Source organism: Geotrypetes seraphini, chromosome 4, assembly GCF_902459505.1.
Source record: "Geotrypetes seraphini chromosome 4, aGeoSer1.1, whole genome shotgun sequence".
NCBI lineage: Eukaryota > Metazoa > Chordata > Amphibia > Gymnophiona > Dermophiidae > Geotrypetes > Geotrypetes seraphini.
Window position 1 is genome coordinate 208,304,794 of NC_047087.1, and position 20,018 is coordinate 208,324,811.

A 20,018-nucleotide genomic window follows, 5' to 3' on the forward strand; every position below is an offset into this window, starting at 1 on the left:
TCATATATTCAAGTTTGAAATTTCTGATTCAGCTGCTCTTAGTTTAACAAACATTTAGGGGTCCTTTTACTCAGCGGCAGTAAATGCTAACACGCATATATAGCAACTTACAATGGTTTACTGCAGGACAGGCTCAGGCGTCCTGTGGTAAGCTTCAAATCTTTTTGGGTTGAGGGACATGTTTTCAGGAGTGGAGAGGGGGCGTATCTGCACTGATCAATTAGCACATCTATATTACCATGTGCTGATTAGTGCAGGATTACAATATGAGCCCTTACTGCCACAAAATGTATGGTGGTAGGTGCTCGCATAGTAGTTTTTAATGGCTGCATTCTAATGGCGACATCAGCGCAAGGCTATTTCTTAAAAAAAAGAAAATTGGCCATTTTACTAACTGTAGTAAAAATGGTCTTAGAGTGCAAGAAAAACCTGTGTAAGGGCAAGGTAAGGTCACTTTCAACCACAGCATGAAAGAACCTCTTAGAGGGTAATTTTATAACAGGGCTAATAGGCAAGTACTTAGGTGCTGTTTTATAAGGACACAGTTGTCTAGGGGTCTTTCTAAAGAAACAGTAGTTTAAGTAGGAGAAATGGAGCCTGCTTTGCAGGTACAGACAATTACACTTGCCTTCAAGCAGATGTAAATGTTTGTGCCTAGATTATTCACGTGTGCATAGAATAGCTTATTTTATAACCGAAGCATTATTTGCAAACTCTGACCCTGTACACACCTACCAGGAACCACCATCATATCATGGTACATACTTTTAAGCTAGTTGGTATTTTATAAGAGGACATTATGTGCAAAAATGACTTTATAAAATTATCCCCCCATTAATGTACCAGCTGTTTCTTCCTTTACCAAATATCAGACTATGCCACTCTTTTATGAAGCTGCGTTCGGTTTTTTAACTGCCGCTTGTGGCGGTATTAGCCCCGACGCTCATAGGAATTCTATGAGCGTCGGAGCTTTTACCGCCACGGCCGGCTATAAAAAAGTCAAACGTGGCTTCATAAAAAGGGGGAGTGCTATACTTTTTGGATTCCTAGCAATATACCTTAATAGACAAAACCCATTTATAAATCTAGGGCAGTTGGTGCTAAAGTACTCTTGCCTGATTTTCCTTCCAAGATGATCAATTCTGGATTAAAAAGAAAAAAAAAGTAAAATATTTTTTTTTCTATTGTCTGAGTGGCTAAGAAAAATGTATGACAGAAAACAACAGAAGGGATAACTACTGGTAATGAAATCTGTTACAAATTTTAGAATTTTGTTTGAATGGTCTCATCATTTAAGCAAGAATCACACATAGCAAGCTATTAAAATAGCATTAAAAGACTTATGAAATTTGGGTCAATGTGAACAGACCCTTAATACAAACTTTGCAAAACAGGGATATGCATCATTCTACTCAAAACATTTTTCACTGTTTTATGTTCTGGTCCCTATTTGTCTTCCATCTATATCAACACATACCAATAAAAAGAGAAAATATGAAGAAAATTTTGGCTCTATCAGCAGCTATAGATTTAACATGTTCAAAAAATGTATTTACCAACAATGTAAAAACAGTAATCAAACTATCCAAGATCACCCTGGACCAATACATTTCCTTATACACTTGCCCATTAAATAATTAACATGAATGTATCATGTGCTCACTTTGTAAAAGGACACCAAATGCATAGTGGTTGTTGCTATGCTGGTTTCTAAAATTCCTTGATCATATTTTCAGGACTCAATGCTGTTTCTTGGAATTTTAAAATACCAGGGAATACAATTTTATTTGGGGCAAGCGGTTCTAAAACTGAGAAGCAAAATAAAAAAATTATAATTATGTAATTGCTTCAGTCAAACAGTATTAAACATTCAAACCTCATTCCCTACGCTTGCTTTTGCTATTAATTTTAATTAAAACCTGTGGACAGTTTAAAGTTCTAAACCACTCCAATGTTTTTTCTCCTAAAAACTTTGGAAGTAAATCTATAAAAATTAGCAAAATGCAAAAAAAAATAAAGGAAAAAAGAACTCCACAGATTTTTCATTTCTTAGTTTACCCCCCCCCCACACACACTTTTTACAAAAACGCGGAAGAGGTTTTTAGCGCTGGCCAGTGCGATGAATGCTCTGTGCTGCTCCTGGATTCATAGGAACACTATGACCATCGGAGCACGCAGAGAAATCAGTGCACTAGCCGGCGCTAAAAACCTCTTTTGCGCTTTTGTTAAAGGGGGAGGGGTGTTATTTTTTTTTTTTTAAGCATTTTGTTTACTAAAATCTTAGAACAAACCCCTCCTCAAAACAATTAAAAACAAAACAAAACCAAAAAACCACCCCCTCTCCAACAGGAATTAAAAATAAAGCAAAGCAAAACAAGTCAGCCAAAAAAATTAAAGCAGCTTTACTGCTAAACAACAGCTCTTACACTGAGCCTTGAATGAAACTGTAGAAGCTGCTTCTGTACCTGTATGCTAAACACAGGAACTCAGCAGTAAACAGCAGTTGCATTGTTAGCAGCAAACCAGTCTTACATTTTCCTTTATAATGGATAGAAGAACCAAGCACCAAACACAAGTAAACCTTGCTAATCGGCATAAAAAATACTGTGCTGCATAATAAATAGCCTACATTCTGTATTTAATTATCCCTACAGCACCTCTGTTCCTCATTTTTGACTGCTGCAAACGGATATACAGTAGTAACTTTTTTCGGCAAATGCAGAGTGCATATTTAACAGAGTGGAGTCCAGGTAGACTTAAAAACAACATGAATGAGCCAGACAAATATTTCTTGGTGCATCTTCAAAGTTTCTTTCATGACTTCATCCTTTCACGGGTAGTTCCAGCATTAAAGTGTGTCTGCAATGAAGGCTGAGAGTCTAACAGTGTTCCAAGTATTCAATAACTCTGGAAATAGATTTCTGGCCTGTTGTTCCAACAGCACACTGAAGAAAAACCACAAAGCATAAGGTTTTAATTTAAAATGGCAATGTTTAAACCATAATATTTAACATACTCCCCTTTTACAAAACCGTAGTGCAGTTTTTAGTGCTGGCTACAGCAGTAACAAGCTCCGATGCACATAGAATTCCTATGAGTGTCAAAGCTACTACCACTGTGGCTGGCACTAAAAACCATGCTACGGTTTTGTAAAAGGGGGGGATAGTCTCAAAGCTTTAATGGAAGATAAGGTTTATAACTTTGATAATCTTCTTTCTGTTAGTCCCTGGAGGATTCCATATGCTAGGTGTTCAATCCCAACCCGCAATCCAGGTGTTGCAGAAATCCACATCTTTTCTGAACACATGCTCTACCCCCTTAGCCTGAGAGTTAGTAAACAATCCCAGTTATGTCCCAAAGCCAAGCACATACCTGCAAATCCAGGACAAAGGGGTATGGGGGAGAATCCCCATCAACACAAGAAAATCATGAACTGGCTTGTTCTGCAAAATATTAACAGTGATAAACTGGCACAAAGGCAACTGAGAAAAAATATTGAGCAACAATGTAGAACGAACCTGTAGCGAGCACCCCAAGAAGGCCTTCGGTAATGTGTATACTCACAGAAACTCCCCACGAGATCAGCCAACTGGCTGGAAAAGCTTCAAACCTGTAATGAGAGTGACCGAGGCAGAAAGGAGCAGGCTACTCCAAACAACTGAGTGAAGACAGATAGGATGGGTCGTATGGAATCCTCCAGGGACTAACAGAAAGAAGATTATCAAAAGTATAAACCTAATCTTCCATTCTGTTACGTCCCTTCCGGATTCCATACATTAGGTGATGTACAAAAGCCATGGTAGCTAAGGAGGGACAGAAGAGCCTGACCTCAAACCTGAGGTCCTGAAAACGGCATCAGAACGTGCTGCCACAACAACTCGGTAAAACCGGGCAAAAGTATAAAGAGAGGACCAAGAAGCCACCCTGCAAATTTCAGCAGGATGAATCATGCGAGATTCCCCTTACGACGCAGCCACACTTCTCATCGAATGGGCTTAAAGCAAGAGTGGCGGCTGCTTGCCGTGGGTGACGGAAGTTGTGGAAATGGCCATTCTAATCCATTGAATGATTGAGGGCTTGGACGTCGACCTACCATAGTGAGATGTAGCAGTGAGAACAAAAATGTGATCAGACAGCCTGACCTCAATAGTCCTTTCTAAATAAAGGAGCAAGACCCTCTGGCCATCTAATTTGCGTAACATCTGATCTTTACACTCTAAACCTTTTGGATGAAATGCAGGCAACCTAACCTCCTGGTTGACTTGGGAAGCTGAGACCACCTTCAGTAAGAAGGAAAGAACAGTACGGAGGAAAGCATCTGCATCTATAATACGGAAAAAGGGCTCCCTGCATGAAAGAGCATAAGCTCCAAAATACACTGTGCTGAGACAATGGTGACCAGAAAAACCCGTCTTGATCTTCACGTCAAAAATGGCAAAAATAAACAGAAGCCGAAAATAAAAAATAAAGATTTGGGGACTGGGGGACCAGAACCCTACCCACAGAAACTGTGAAAAACAAAGTTTAAATCGATCCAAAAGCCACCCCCAAAGTTCCCATAGGAAATAATTAAGGTACTCAAAGTCTCTGTAGTGCCTTTGCCTGTCAGCATTTTGAAAGCAGCTGAGTGGAGAAAAAGGACTTTCTGCCCAAAAACAGCTCCAAATGCACAGAATTAAAGATCTTCGGCCTGCCAGACTGACTACAACCTTGAAACCCAGGTGGGTTTCTGTCCAGATGTACACAGCCTGTGCTAGAAACCTGTGACAGAATCACCAGCCAGCAGACTCCCACAGGAAGGGACCCTGGATACTGTAAAAAGGTGGCTCCACAGATCCACCAGAGCTTCTCTGTGAAGCTGCAGTCCGTCACCGCAGGACTGCATCCTTGTCTTCGATAGGGGACCACTGGGGAGGGGTCTCAAGGCACTCAAGCCACCAAAAAATGAACTTAAAGCAAACTTTAAGCAAAAAAATAAGAAACAGAAAACAGAAGTTCAAGTAATAGCAAGAAGTAGGGTATGCATGGTGCAGTAGTTAGAACTACAGCCTCAGCACCCTAAGGTTGTGGGTTCAAATCCCATGCTGCTCCTTGTGACCCTGGGCGTCACTTAATCCCCATATTGCCACAGATACATTAGATAAGAGTGTGAGCCCACCAGGACAGATAGGGAAAAATGCTTGAGTACCTGAATGTAAACCACTTAGGCTCTAGGTAGTATATAAATAAATAAAATAAGAAGCAGAGCAACTGCAAAGACTTCTGCATGGATTGCATGCAGAAACTGTATCTGGGATTGTTTACTAACTCTCAGGCTAAGGGGGTGGAGCATGTGTTCAAAAAGGATGTGGATTTCTGCAACACACGGACTGTGAGTTGGGATTAAACACCTAGCATATAGAATCCAGAGGGACATAACAGTAAAAGCATTACAGTGAGAAAATGCTATGATATATTAAACACTGCTAAGCAAAAGAATGATTAGTATCATCCTTTAAATCCAGCATATGTAATAATCTGAGGTTTCCGATACACAGAGTAATACAATAAAGTATGTCAATTAAAGGGTGGCTAATTGCTATGTTATTATTACTTTAACAGATGTTTTCAACACATAACAGGATTGATCAGGAACTAAAGTAAATAATATTATTGCACGGCATCAGGATGAAACATTGTTCCCAGAGCTACTGTGGGTAAAGTTCTGAACACGTACAGTTCAAACTGCATATAGCAGTCTAATTACACTCAGTTTGCTCCATAGCTCAAGAAGAAGCATAACTCCTATGAAGATGAGGATAATTGTGTGACTGATCAGTTCTGTTCGTATACAGGAAACATCTGTTAGAGGTGAACAACTTTAGCTTTTTCTGTCAACAAGCAGGACAGAGAGATACACAAGTGGGTGACTCCCAAGGTCCAAGCTTTGTGATTAATAAATTGTCTATTGGTAGGAGCAGCCCATTCATGAGTAATGATGCAAGAGATGGTGAAATTATATAAACAGGTTGGACTACAGATTTCAACCGAAAGTACTACAGTGGAACCTTAGTTTACGAGCATAATTTGTTCCAGAAGCATGCTCGTAAACCAAATTGCTCGTATATCAAAGGGAGTTTCCCCATAGGAAGTAAGGAAAACTCGCTTTGATTTGTTCCACCTCCTCCTCCCCCCCAAGGCTACCGGCGCTGCTCCATCACCCCCCCCCCGCGAGAACCGCATCGCACCCTCATGCTGGAAGCAGCATCCGCCCGCCCACCCAAACAAGCTCCTTACCCCATCTGCTGCATGCCGGTGCCATTTAAGGAAAGATCCCGCCTCTTGCTTGGGTTTGGCCTTGAGCATCTGCGCATGCTCAAGGCCTTTTGGCTCTCATTCTCTCCGAGATCTGGAAGAGAACGAGAGCCAGAAGGCCTTGAGCATGTGCAAATGCTCAAGGCCCAGCCCAGGCAAGAGGCGGGATCTTTCCTTAAATGGCACTGGCATGCAGCAGATGGGGTAAGGAGCTTGTTTGGGTGGGCGGATGCTACTTCCAGCATGGGGGTGCGATGCGGTTCTCGCGGGGGGAGGGGGGCATTTGTAGGTGGGGGGTGTGATGCCGGTTTGAGCGGGGGGAGGGTGCTCCTTTAGCGGGACAGTGCTCATTTTGCGAGTTAAAGTTTGCGGGAGTGTTTTGCTCGTCTTGCAAAACACTCGTAAACCGGGTTACTCACAAACCGAGGTTTCACTGTATTTCTAAAGGATGACTGGTTCAAGTAATAGCAAGAAGTATAAAGCCAGGACTAAATAGCTGCTTTGCATATACAGTCTGGTGAAACACACTTCAAGAGAACTACAGTAGCTGCAGAGGCTCTGGGTGAGGGTTAAGGAAGGAAAAGAGATACTGGGGGACTTCAGATGTTGGGCGGAGCACACAGTTGAAGCTTTGCCTAAGGTATCAGAAAAGTTCCAGTCCATTCATAATAGACATGAACACTGGATGCTAGCCAACTGGCTAAGGTCTGCCTAGGCACTAGGATACCATGTTTGTTGGGGGTCAAAGTAGGCAATTAGCAGACTGATGGATTCTGTCCATTGTAAACAGTAAGGAAGAGTCCATTTACAGTCCAAAGTGTGATGGTACTTCTTGAGTGGATGCTTGTGTAATTTAGATTAAAATCTAGGAAGAACTATTTTCTCATTTACATGGAAAGGAGTGAGCAACTTTGTTAGGAATTTAGAGTGAGTAAACAGAAGTTCTAGGTCATGAAAGTAAGCATTCTGACCATAGGTGACCAATGCTTGAAGTTTGTTGATCCTTTTTAATCAAAGTGTCAGCGAATAGAAAGAGCACTTTCCAGATGAGATACCTGAGAGATAGATTACCATGGGCTCAAATGGTAGTTTATGAGAAATGCAAGAATGAGAGTCCCATGACACAGGATATTTTATCATGGGTAGTCTGACATGAAGCAGCCCCACTTCATGAACCTGGATATAATTGGTGATTGTTAAGCAACAAGTCTATCTGTGGGGATATGATAGGTTGATGTGCCAAAATGTATTCTGATAAAAGGTATTTGAAGTTAAAAAAAAAGAGTGATAAAGGATATGTAATATAGTACTTAGAGGACAAAGAACAGGGTTATAACCACTAGTGGAACACCAGATGGAAGATCCATTCCATTTAAATGCACGTGCATATCTGGTGGAATGTTTTTCTTATTGCCACCAAATTATCCTAAAAAGATGCTGAAAGACCTAGAATGGAAATGAAGTGCTGTTAAATTTCCATGTTGTCAGTACACTGAGTTTGTATCCAAGGAGAGAGGCCTCATACTGTATTATCAAAGTTGGGAAGGTCTGAAGCCTCCACTGAGTTAGGTATTGAGCTTTTTTTTATTTTAGAAGAGAGCCAGTTTTGATGGTGCCACCATGGTTCTATAAGATTCAATGCACTGTGCTGTATTTGAAACTTATGCAAGGTTTCTGCTATTAGATAGATGGGAGGCTAAACATAAAGGAGAGGTCAAATCCAGTTTATGGCCACTGCATCTCTTGCCAGCTGATTTAAGGATGGATGCACTGAACTACAAATGAGAAGTTTTGGATTTTTGATGCCAGTGAATAGGTCTAATTTAGGAGTTCCAAAGGCCTAAAAAATATTCTGTCATCAAGAGACTACTTGAGGCTGCTGAATTTGTCTATTATCTAGTTGTGCTTGCCTAGAATATAAGTGACCTGGAATATTATAAACTGAAAAGCGGCAAAGTCCAAAATTAATGTTTCCAGTAAAAGGAAACCCATTCAGACCTGTTTCTAGCAGTGGTTTGGACAGGCAACAAGTACGCACCAGATCTTGAAAAGTAGAACTATTTCTCATAGCTCATATCTAGGGAAAAAAAATTAGTCTCCTAAATCTACCTGGCTAAATTTTTTATGGACTTTTCCTTCAGGAACTTGATCTAATCTCTTTTGAACTGTATTGCAATACTCGTCCCAATTCTCTGAAGCAACCAGCTCTACTCTTCAATTCCTCTGGAAATGGCCAGATAACTCCTTTTATAATCTGCCTTGAACCGCAAGGTAATGGTGGAATAGAAATCACTAATGTAATGTAATTATGTTAGTCATCTTAACTATATCCTCTGGCAGGAGTTTCACTGCTTAATTATGCAACATATAGAAAATGATCCTTGCAATGATATGTTTTCAATCTATAGGCGCAGAGAGAGCTTGTAAGTGAAGTTCCACCCAATGGAATAACATCCAAACTTCCAGGTGAAGGGCATTTCTGGTGCCACTTGTTTACATAGGACACTGCTGTGGTGTTATCTGAAAACACCCTGTTTTCCCTGTCAGTTCCAGATGATTGATGGCCTATGTGCACTCTGATAGTGACCACTTGCCCTGGAGAGGATGACCACAGCAGAGGGCCCACTCAGTTGCAAAGGCTGGCTTCAGTCAAGAGGGTCACCCATAAATTGTTTCTGAGAGGCATACCTCTTGCCAAGTTCTCCCCTTGGAGCCACCAATGCAGGCTGTTCTTTGCCTCTGCTGTCCAAGAGAGCTTCATCTGCAGAGGATGACGTTGCGGAGACCACCTGGACAGAAGGGAGTGTCAGAGAGGACACATGCATGCTGTCACCCTGGGCATCACTTCCAAGCAGGCTGCCATTGAGCCCAGCATCTGCATATACTGCCAGGCCATGGGACTCGTAAGGGCCAAGAATGCAAAGATATACACCCTGAGCTTCTGTTTGAATGGCTTGGGAAGAAAAATATGGCTCTGTGCTGTGTTGAAGCAGACTCCCAGATACTCTTCTGGCAGTTGACTATCCACAACTTGATGGACCGCACGTTCGCAGTCCACCAGAGAGGGAGCCATGATCAGCCAATCGTCCAGGTAAAGATACACCTCGACACTCATCTAGTGAAGGTGGGCAGCTACCACCACCATCACCTTGGTAAAGGCATGGGAAGCCATTGCCAAGCCAAAGAGGAGCACCACAAACTGGAAGTGGTGTTGAAGCAAGTGAAATCTCATACATCTCCTGTGAGCCGGAAAGATGGGGATGTGAAGATACGCTTCCGTAAAATCCAGAGAGGCAAGGAACTCAGCCGCTATGACGGAGTTGTTCATTTCCATGTGAAAGCAGGGGACCTCTAGGACCTCATTTACAGACTTCAAATCCAGAATGGGTCTACAATCTTCTCTGCCTTTCTTGGGCACTATGCGGGTTAACGAGCATCTGCCTGAGCTTGATTACTCTTTGGGAACCGGTTTTATGGCAAAAATATCTAAGAGTTGTTGCACTATTGCTCAGACTCTGACCTCGTTCTCCAGACATCTGGCTGGGGAGGTGAGGAACAGATCTGGATGGGTTGATAAAACTCAATCCTGTGCCCCTCCCTGATAATATCCAGCACCCAAAAATCAGATAAGATCTGTTCCCATTTGTCCCTGAATGCCGACAGCTGCCCTCTGGTATGAGGAGGATCGGCTATCCTCCTGGCATCATTGCTGCTTCTTGGAGGCCAAGCCACTGTGGGAACCCGTGGATTGCTGGTGCCAATAACTGCCAAATCTCTGTCTGGACCCCTGAAAGGGCTTCTGAGAGGAGTAGCCAGAGGAAAATTGGCGAGATCTTCTAGAGGCACAAAAATTGCCTCTATTGCCCCAGCAGGATGATGGCTCCTACTATCCAGGAGGGATCTGGGGTGGCGATCAATATTGGCCAAGAGGTTGTGTAGCCTATTGCCAAACAGTATCTACCCTTTGAAGGGTAATCTGCTGAGAGTGGCCTTAGAGGCTGAGTCACCCGCCACTGTCTGATCCACAGCATTTGGGGGCCGAAATGGAGTAAGCTGAAACCTTTCTCATAAAGAACACTGGCTACATAATCCACATCCTCCTTAAACATGTGTGGACAGGTATTGCAGGCTCTTGCTATGAAGGAGGCAGCCGCTGTTGCTTTAATACCCAAAGCCAGCTCTTCAAGCTGTCTTTTCAGGACAGCATCCACTCTATGGTCCTGTGCATTCATTAGCATCACTCCACGTTCACTTGGAAGGGAGGTGCGCTTGGTCATTTGCATCACTACTGAGTCCATCTTCGACTGGACAAACAGCTGCTGAAATCCAGAGCTATAAGAGCCGAGACATAGCTTTGGCCACCTTAAATGATCCTTCTGGAGTCTCCCACTGGTCAGTGACCAAAGAGGTAAGATCCGGGTGAGCAAGAAAAAAGTTTGTCCATGCATTAGTACCACATATAACAGAACACTGCAAGGTAGAAGGCTGCTGGGCATTGAGCTTTAGTATAGGCACGGTGTCAGAAATCACATGGGAAACTTAAGCTGACCTGAAAAAGCGACAAGGGGGAAGCCACTGCTTGCCCTGTATTGGTAGCATGGAATATTGCTACACCTTGGGTTTTGGCCAGGTACTAGTGACCTGGATTGAAAAAGACAAAGGGGAATCCACTGCTTGCTCTGTATTGGTAGAATGGAATATTGCTACACCTTGGGTTTTGGCCAGGTACTAATGACCTGGATTGGCCACCGTGAGAACGGGCTACTGGGCTTGATGGACCATTGGTTTGACCCAGTAAGGTAATTCTTATGCTCTTATCCACCGCTGCACCTGCCCCTTGCTTGCTGGACCCCGAAAGGGACCCCACATCATCCACCATTGCAGAAGAGCCCTTCGAAAACAAAGGCATGGAAAGGGACTTCCAACAATCTCAATCCTGCTCTGAAGGGTCACCGACACTGGGAGCTGGTGTGATATAAGGCAGGAATGCCTGCTTGGGAGCAAGATCCCCCTTAGGTGGTATAAGAATGCACGTAGGCAATGCAGCCCTTCCGAGTCCTGTTAAATTTCCAGAAAAAGCTGACAAAATCTGAGAAGCCTTGCACTGGGGGACCTGAAGCTCCTTGTATAACTCTAGATTGGAGAAGAGATGCATCTTCCACCACCATGAGCTTGCGCTCTGCCCCATCTGTGCAGAATCTATTCCCTTTAGACCATTTTTCCCTTGATTTCAGGGGTTCCAAGGCCTTGGAGGACTGATTGGGGGCAGAGCTTGAAGCTCCTGCCCCTTCCCTCCCACTGAACATGGTTGCTCCTCAACCGGCCACTCTGCACAACCAACGCAAGATCTGGAACTAGAAAGGCCTGGGGCATCCAACAGAGGCAGTCACTTGCAAACATGAGTGGTTTTGAAGCAGAAAAAGAGTTTAAAATCAGATTGCTAAAAATCCAAGATGGCCACCGTCAAAAAATTGTACCAAAAACGGGCCAAATGCAAAAATAAAAATAAAGAAATAGTGATTTTAAGGTTTTAGAGGAGGGGACCTGAATACTAACCTCAGAAACCACTAAAACCCAAAATTCCAGACCCCCCCAATATTCCCCATGGGGAATAATGGGAGTACTCACTGTGACTTCTGGTGCTTGTTTGTCTGAATCAGTCTGGCTGCAGGGAAAGGATTTCCGACTCTAAAATTGTTCAGACCTCAACCATTGAAGGAAATCTGGTTGTTGGCCGGCCAGACCCCGACCATCAATACCCATCCCTTGGATTCCTCATGCAGCAACGAGGGAAAAATTATGCAGCTGACTCCCCGATACCCTTTACTGAGTTCTTACTTAGAGGCCACAGAGCCTGCGTTCAAGCCTGTGACCAAATCAGCAGGTGAGTTGCTCCCTGGGGGACGAACCCCGAGCTCCTGAAGGGACCCAAAACAGGTAGGCTCCAAAGGCACACTGTGAGATTGGCTAGGAAGCAGCAGTCCTCTCAGACGGGACTGTATCCTTAACCCAGCGGAGTATTCCCGAGCAGGGAACCTCAGAACACTGAAAACACAAAGAATTGCAAATAGTCGATGGAAAAAAAAAAAAAGATCCGAAAATAATACAGAAAAAAACAGAGCACAGCAAAACATACCTTCAAGTTCTTAGAGAGATATCCTTCTGCAGTTCTCAGGAAATGGGAATCAACAAATACGGTATGCACTCCTGTGTATCCACAATAAAACTGCACAAAATACTGAAGGCCATGGACCAATAAAATGATATTCTCTGTTTTGTTTTCCATTCTTTCTATGAAAAATCTTTAACATTCTATTCTATCTGATTTTTTTTTTTTTTTTAGCAGGCAAGACACACTAGACTGAAAATGTCAATATTTTGTCCACAATGATTGCAAGACCTTTTTTACCATTAGGGACTCCTAAGTCAGAACCCAGTATTTTATACTTCTAATTGGGATTATATTTTTCTCTGTGTATCATTTTGCCAAGTGTCCATATTAAATGTCATATGTCACTAATATGTTCCATCTCCTAATCTCACAAGCTCTTTCTATACATCTCTGCCACTTTTAATGGTTTTGAGTAATTTTGTCTCATCCACAATTGTGATCACATTATTTGTCACGCCTAGCTGCAGATCATTTTTGACTATGCTAGACAGGTCCCAGCACAGCCCATTAGGGAACTCTACTACTAATCCTTTTTTGAGGCAGTTGAATTGAATTGGTGATGAACAGAGTGTATTCATTTTGAGATTTTCTTTGCAAAGGAACAGGTTGAGGTCTCAGATCTAAAACAGCATAATCCTAGAGTCTTTCAAGGATTGAGGAAATATTTGGAACAGAAGCTCCAAACCCTTTACTATGAGACAATTATCTCTAAGGCATTTGCTTGAAGGAAGAGTGTAACATCTTCGTGAAGCAGATAGGCATGGGTCTGAAATAGAGAATGACACGGTAACCCGCAGAAACTGGGTACAGTGGGGGTGTCTGGTTGCCATGGGTACGGGGACAAGGTAATTCACTGCCCGGTGGAACTTGTGCAACCAGTATTGTGTTGACAAACTGACAGACACACTGGTGTGGCTGTGGAGGAGGTAAGGTAACATAGTAAATGATGACAGATAAATACCTGAACAGTCCATCCAGTCTGCCCATTAGTTATACCCATTAAAAATACATGACTAAGGCAGTTATTGAACACCTTGTAGGTAGGATGTGGAGATATGGAATGAAAAAGATGCTGGAAACCACAGTGGGGGAGTTGAAAAAAAGGTGGTGATGGTGGGTGGCCTTGAGTCGTTGAGAGTGGGAATGCATGCCTGAAGGTTCCCCTGGTGTGTCAGGTACCCCTGGACTAGTCCTGTAATCTATTCATACAAGAACTCCAAGGCAGTCACTAGTTTTCATGACTTGTCATCTTCCAACTCATTATGTATACTTACTGTAAGATTCATGAAGCCGAGGAATTTTTTTAGCATTTCAGTCATTATTGAGAAGTCTCCTTCAGGTAAATGTTCCCTCACAGTAGTCACGTTAATCTGAAGAAAATGCAAAATCAGTTCAGTATTTTTCAAACTTCTGTAAGAATACACCCATGTGTGAACTTTTATAGTGTTGTATGAACTATGTACATATGTAGATCCTCTCTTTGAAAAATTGAGTACACTTGTTGGGATTGCATGGACAATGGATTTAACTTACATCTCAACTTTATATTCACATAATTGCTTTTCCAAATCTGAGATCAAAATGCATTACATTTTGGTGTAGAATTTGTTTTCCTCCAACTCAGAGTCTTACAACAGGAAATGTTCATTTTTAATTTTTTGAACTCAGCACAAGAATGGTTCTTGTCTACATCAAGGGCTAGGGATCCTTCTCAAAGTTCTAATTAAATAATGGGGTGAGTGGGGTAGACTGGGGTCAGAGTTCTGGTAAGAAAATGAGAAAGGGGCAAACTATGTAAACAATGACAAAAAAAAGGTTTGCCCATCACTGCCAGTTCTGGCCAATACCCTTTTACCTTAGGGACTGCCCTCTCAATTTGTCCTTGAGTGCCCCTCCCCCAAAATATTCCATATTGAATTAATTCTACATGCCTTTTCCATAGGCCTTTTGCCACCACCTCCATTTTACTACAATATAAACTAAACTACTAAACTAAAACTTAATTTTATAGACCAGGTCTTCAACCAAAAAGGTGCTCGACTCGGTTTACAGTAATGTAAGTATAGTACATAAATATAAGGTTTTTAAAACAGTAGCTGAATATTGGCTTTATTTTTAGATCATAATAATGCTGAATATAGGTTCATTGCGACAAACTCTTTGCCTTCAGGATGGCAATCTACAGTGATTAAAAAAGGGCTCTTTCTTCTTGCAAAGACACCATGAGGAACAGGAAAGCATAATAAGGAAGGAGGTGTACAACATACATAACTGCTGCTGATTTTGACCAACACGATCACAAAAGGTTGTACAAAAAGTGTTAGTGGATCGTATTTTTCTAAACCTTGGCTTATAATCTAAGCTTTGTACTTGAGGTAACGGAGGGCGACCTGATTGTCACAAGGAGAATATGTGGGGAAAAATCAGAATTTGAACCCCAACTTCCCTGGTTCTCAGCCCACTGCTCTAACCACTAGACTATTCTCTCCACTCAACAGATGTCTTCTTAATAAATGTATAGATCAAGGATCAAGATGATGGCCACCAACTGGATGTGAGGGCTAAGGTAAACTAACAGGGCAACTGGAGTGAACGATGCAACAGTGGATCACCACTTCCCTCTCACCAAGTAAAATCTTTGCATATTTCAGAGAGACAGATTTATGAATTTAAAAAAATGTAGAATTCTTATGAGAACCCAAAAATAGAGAGGAAGTGACATCACCAGGAGTGATTTAGTAGTAGCTTGATTTAGTTGCTCCTCCAGATTGTGCTATAATTTAAGCTTTTCTTCGTGGTGAGGGAGAGATAATTTTACCTGTTTCAGTCATATTGAGAGGAGAACCTACTGGGTATCGATGGCGACTAAGAAGGGGCGAGCAGACTTAAAGAATTATGCCTATCAGCCGCTGGAAACTTCTGAGGCCTGTGCTGTAGGCGAGCAACAGCGTGATCTGGGTGATCTCATTTTGAGCTCGGAGCCTTCTACCTCGGCGTCTGACGCTCGCCAGACTACATGTGGGGAAATGCGTTCCTGGATGGCTGATTTGAAATCCACTATGCTCTAGATCAGGGGTAGGGAACTCCGGTCCTCGAGAGCCGTATTCCAGTCGGGTTTTCAGGATTTCCACAATGAATATGCATTGAAAGCAGTGCATGCAATGCTTTCAATGCATATTCATTGGGGAAATCCTGAAAACCCGATTGGAATACGGCTCTCGAGGACCAGAGTTCCCTACCCCTGCTCTAGATTCAGAGCTCCCTACAATCGGAGGTGACTAAGATTAGGCAATCTGTGCAGGATATGGGGGCTCATTTACATGAATTTGAGGAACGTGACATGGACCTTTCGGCCCTTCAAGCTCGATGTGCTCATATTGAGCGCAGTCACGAGGATTTTCAGCTTCGTTTGGAGGATGGAGAAAACCGCAGTCGACGGAATAATGTGAAGGCTCGCGGAGTACCTGAATTGCTGGCTACTATGGAGCTCCAGGCTCACTTTACTGATATCTGTATGCGATTTCTACAAGAGGCTGGCCCTGGGCCTCCCATACCAGTGCTGGATTTTGAGCAGATTCATCGCGCCTTGGGCCCTCGGGTTGGTGATCACCCGCGGGATGTGGTGGCTTGTTTTTCCCGCTACCCTGTTAAAGCCCAAGTTCTTCAAGCTGCTCGGAAACTGGGGCATATTATCTGGCACAATTCTAAAGTGGAGCTCTTTGTGGACTTATCGGCGATTACTCTACGGAAATGTTGGGACTTTCGGGAAGTCACTCGCTGTTTACAATCACATGCCATCAGATATCGGTGGCTTTTCCCACTTGGACTCTCCTTCCAGGTAGTTTCTCATCAGCACAAAATCACATCTGTGGAGGAAACCATTGCGATATTACGAGAGGCTCAGCTTTTTTCAGCCCAGGAGGAACCGGCTACATCATCTGGAACCGGAGCTCAATCGCTAAGCTGGAAACAGATTCCTACTAATAGCAAGAGGCTGCAGCGGTGGTCTGGCTTAGAGCAGGGCTCGGTTCCTGCACTTAACTGATTTTCTTTGCTGGTTTGATAGCTAGTTAAGAGACTTTGAGTTGTTTGATTTAGTCTGGCTTGTTCCTCTTGTTTGCTTTAAGACATACTATTGTGCCGTTCCCTCTTTGTGTGTATGGCAGCTTCTCTCTTCACCTATTGTATGGATAGTGTGATTTGGGGTTTGGTGGGTTGCTTTTTTTTCTTATTTTTCGTGGTCCCGCACTTTCTCTTCTAGCCCAAATTATTGAGGGCCTATGGTTTGTTAGGGGTTTGGGGGGAGAGAGGGGGTTGGGGGGAGGGGTTGGGGAAGGGTCATTATTTACTGTAGGTATGCGGTGTTGGTTGTGCTGGATTGTTTGTTGGAAGTATGGTTGCATGTGTGCTTGAAGGGTTTTTGAATGGCACCTAGTGGTCTTTGTTTCTTTACCCTGAATGTAAGGGGTCTGAATGTGCCCCGAAAGAGGCAATTGCTTTTTAAAGAGGCTGATCGGTTGAAGGCTGGGGTGGGTTTCTTTCAAGAGATCCATCTTAAGCCACAATATGAGTCGCTTTTGAAACATCCTCATTATCCCCATATTTTGGGGAGAGTGTGGCGCAGTGGTTAAAAGCTACAGTCTCAGCACCCTGAGGTTGTGGGTTTAAACCCACGCAGCTCCTTGCGACATTGGGCAAGTCACTTAATCCCCCTACTGCCCCGGGTACATTAGATAGATTGTGAGCCCACCGGGACAGATAGGGAAAAATGCTTGAGTACCTGAATAAATGCATGTAAACCATTCTGAGTTCCCCTGGGAGAACGGTATAGAAAATTAAATAAATAAAAAAAAATATTTACCTTGCCTTCAATGAGGATGGTTCTAAAAAAAACATGGTATTGGGATTTTGTTTGCCAAACATCTTGACCCGAAGGTTAAGCATGTGGTACGTGATCCACAGGGTCGGTATATAATTTTGAAAGTGGAGCTTTAGCAGATGCTTTATACTTTTTTGCAATCTTTATGCTCCAAATTCTAAGCAAAAAGCTTTTTTGAAATCTTTGGATCTCGTTCTGCGTGGGGTGGTAGAGGGCCATTTGATCATAGGGGGGATTTTAATTTGAAATATGATACAGGGTTGGATAATTCGACCCAGTCGATTCATTATGGTAAATCTGATAGAAAACAATTGCATTCTTTTTTCACGACATGGGCTTTTCTTGACCCTTGGAGGCATTTCACCAAAGACTATACTTATTTCTCTGAAGTGCATAATTCGTATTCCCGTATCGACTTTTGGGGGGGTTGATAAGGCTTTGCTCTCCCGGATATCTGATGTTTCTATAGCTTCACAGGTGTGGTCGGATCATGCCTCATACCTTTTGTCTTGCACCCTCATTTGGCTCCTTTTGGAAGGCGGTTTTGGAGGCTTTGCGACAGTCTGCTGATGGACCCGGTGATAGTGTCACGGATAGAAATGCCTCGAGGAATATATTGAGTTTAATACTAGTGATGAGATTTCTCCTTTTATTTTTTGGGAAGGCATGAAGGCTGTTTTACGTGGCAATATTATATCTATTGGGGCGCATAGACGGCAAAAATGTGGGCGAAAACAGGAGTCCTTGAGGCAGCAATTGCTTTATTTAAAGCAAGCACATAAACGGACTCCCTCTTCCACCTCTATATTGACTCATTTGGACAAAGTGCGTAGAGTTACCTCCAGGTGATGCAGTTAGATGAGTTATCGGAACAGTTACAATCTGTTCAGCAGAAGCATTTTGAGCAGGGTAATTGGACGGGCCATCTGCTGGCTCACAAGTTGAAGGCCAGGAAATTGCGAAATGTGATTACTATGGTGCGTGCCGTGGATGGTTCTGCATGCTATACCTCGGAACACATCGCTCGTGCTTTCCTTTCTTTATATCAAACATTCTATACACCAGAGCATACAGTATCTCAAGCTCAAATTGATGCCTATTTGGCTCAGGCGCGGCTCTCTGAACTGACGCCTGAGGAAGCAGATGATCAGTAAGCCCCTAAATTAGAAGAGGAAACCCTGTGGGCGATTTCTACCTTAGCTAATGGAAGGCACCCGGGTTGGATGGCTTTACGAATCGCTTTTATAAATGTCTTAGGCATTTATTAGTTGGTCCCCCTTACCCGGGCTTTTAATAGCCTGGATCAGGGTATAGAGTTGCCTTATTCTTGGAGATTGGCGGGTGTAATGCTCATTTTGAAGCCAGGTAAGGATTCTGCTCAATGTGGATCATACAGACCAATCTCGTTGTTAGATACAGACTATAAGATTTTTACAAAAATATTAGCTTGTAGGCTGCAACGTTATATGCCCCAATTAATTCAAGATGATTAGGCTGGTTTTATTGAGGGGAGACAAACTTTTGACAATATCTGTAGGCTGCTTCATTTGATATGGTTTGTACAGCATGAGAATTTACCAGCTTTGCTGTTGAGTGTCGATGTTGAAAAGGCTTTCGATCGGGTGTCTTGGCCCTTTTTGTTGAGCACTTTATCAGCTACGGGTGTTGGGGGGCAAATTTTACTTGGCTTCAAATTTTATATACAAAGCCTTTAGCAGCTCTCTGTATTAATGGGAGTTATACTGATAATTTTATGTTGGCACGAGGGACCAGACAGGGCTGTGCTCTTTCGCCTTTACTTTTTGCATTGGCCATGGAGCCTTTGGCTTCTCATGTTCGAGCCCAGCAGAATATTCAATGTGTGGTGGGCTTTCCACCAAATTTCTGATGTTTGCTGACGATGTTATTTTTCTGTTAACTCACCCACGGACTTCTTTATCGGGGATTATTGATGAACTGACTCGATATGGTGTGGTTTCTGGTTTTCGCACTAATATGGATAAGTCAGAGATTCTTAACTTATCAGCGCACCCCAGAGATTGTGCTGTGTTGAAGTCTAGGTATCCTTTTATGTGGGCATCTAAATTTATCCGTTACTTGGGAGTTAATATTACATCGCAGCCCCGATTTTTATTTGATTTTAATTTTCCGCCGCTATTGAAATCCCTTTGGGCTGATTTGGATAGATGGGAGAATACTTCATTATCTTGGTATGGCTGTATTCAAAGTGTGAAAACGTTGGTTTTACCAAAATTGCTTTATCTTTTTCAAGCTTTGCCTATTCCATTGTCAGTGACTTTTTTCATGGGATGGCTAGAAGAGTTTTTCAATATATTTGGAAAAATCAACCTCCACGGGTACTGAGAAGTGTGTTGCATCAATTTCGGGCCCATGGGGGTATGGCGGTACCTTGTTTGTGGCGCTATTATGTGGCGGCTCAATTAAAGTCATTTTTAGCTTGGTGTAAATATAGATCGAAGAGTTAGGTTCACTTAGAAAGAATTTTGGGTTCTGAGGAGCTGTGTCGGATCCTGCCTTGGTTACCGGTGAGGGAGGTTCGACAGCTGATTAAAGGGGCTAATCCGTTTCTACATCACACGTTTGTGGTGTGGGCTAGGACACGGACCCGTCTTTTTCGCTCTAAACTTTATTTTCGTAGTACCCTGTTGTGGG

The 20,018-nt window shown here is 42.8% G+C and overlaps 1 protein-coding gene across 4 annotated transcripts in view; it reads right to left on the reverse strand.

The window, feature by feature from the left end:
- Positions 1-1,401: 1,401 nt before the first annotated feature.
- Positions 1,402-20,018, reverse strand: part of WAPL (WAPL cohesin release factor) — a 315,421-nt gene continuing 296,804 nt past the window's right edge. For all 4 annotated transcript variants that reach the window (XM_033941573.1, XM_033941575.1, XM_033941572.1 and 1 more), the window contains 2 exons: positions 13,741-13,836; positions 1,402-2,945 (listed from right to left, as the gene is read on the reverse strand). In XM_033941573.1, coding sequence (XP_033797464.1) covers positions 2,880-2,945; positions 13,741-13,836 — 162 coding nt within the window. In that variant the 3' untranslated portion in view covers positions 1,402-2,879. The remainder of the gene's footprint in view (positions 2,946-13,740; positions 13,837-20,018) is intronic.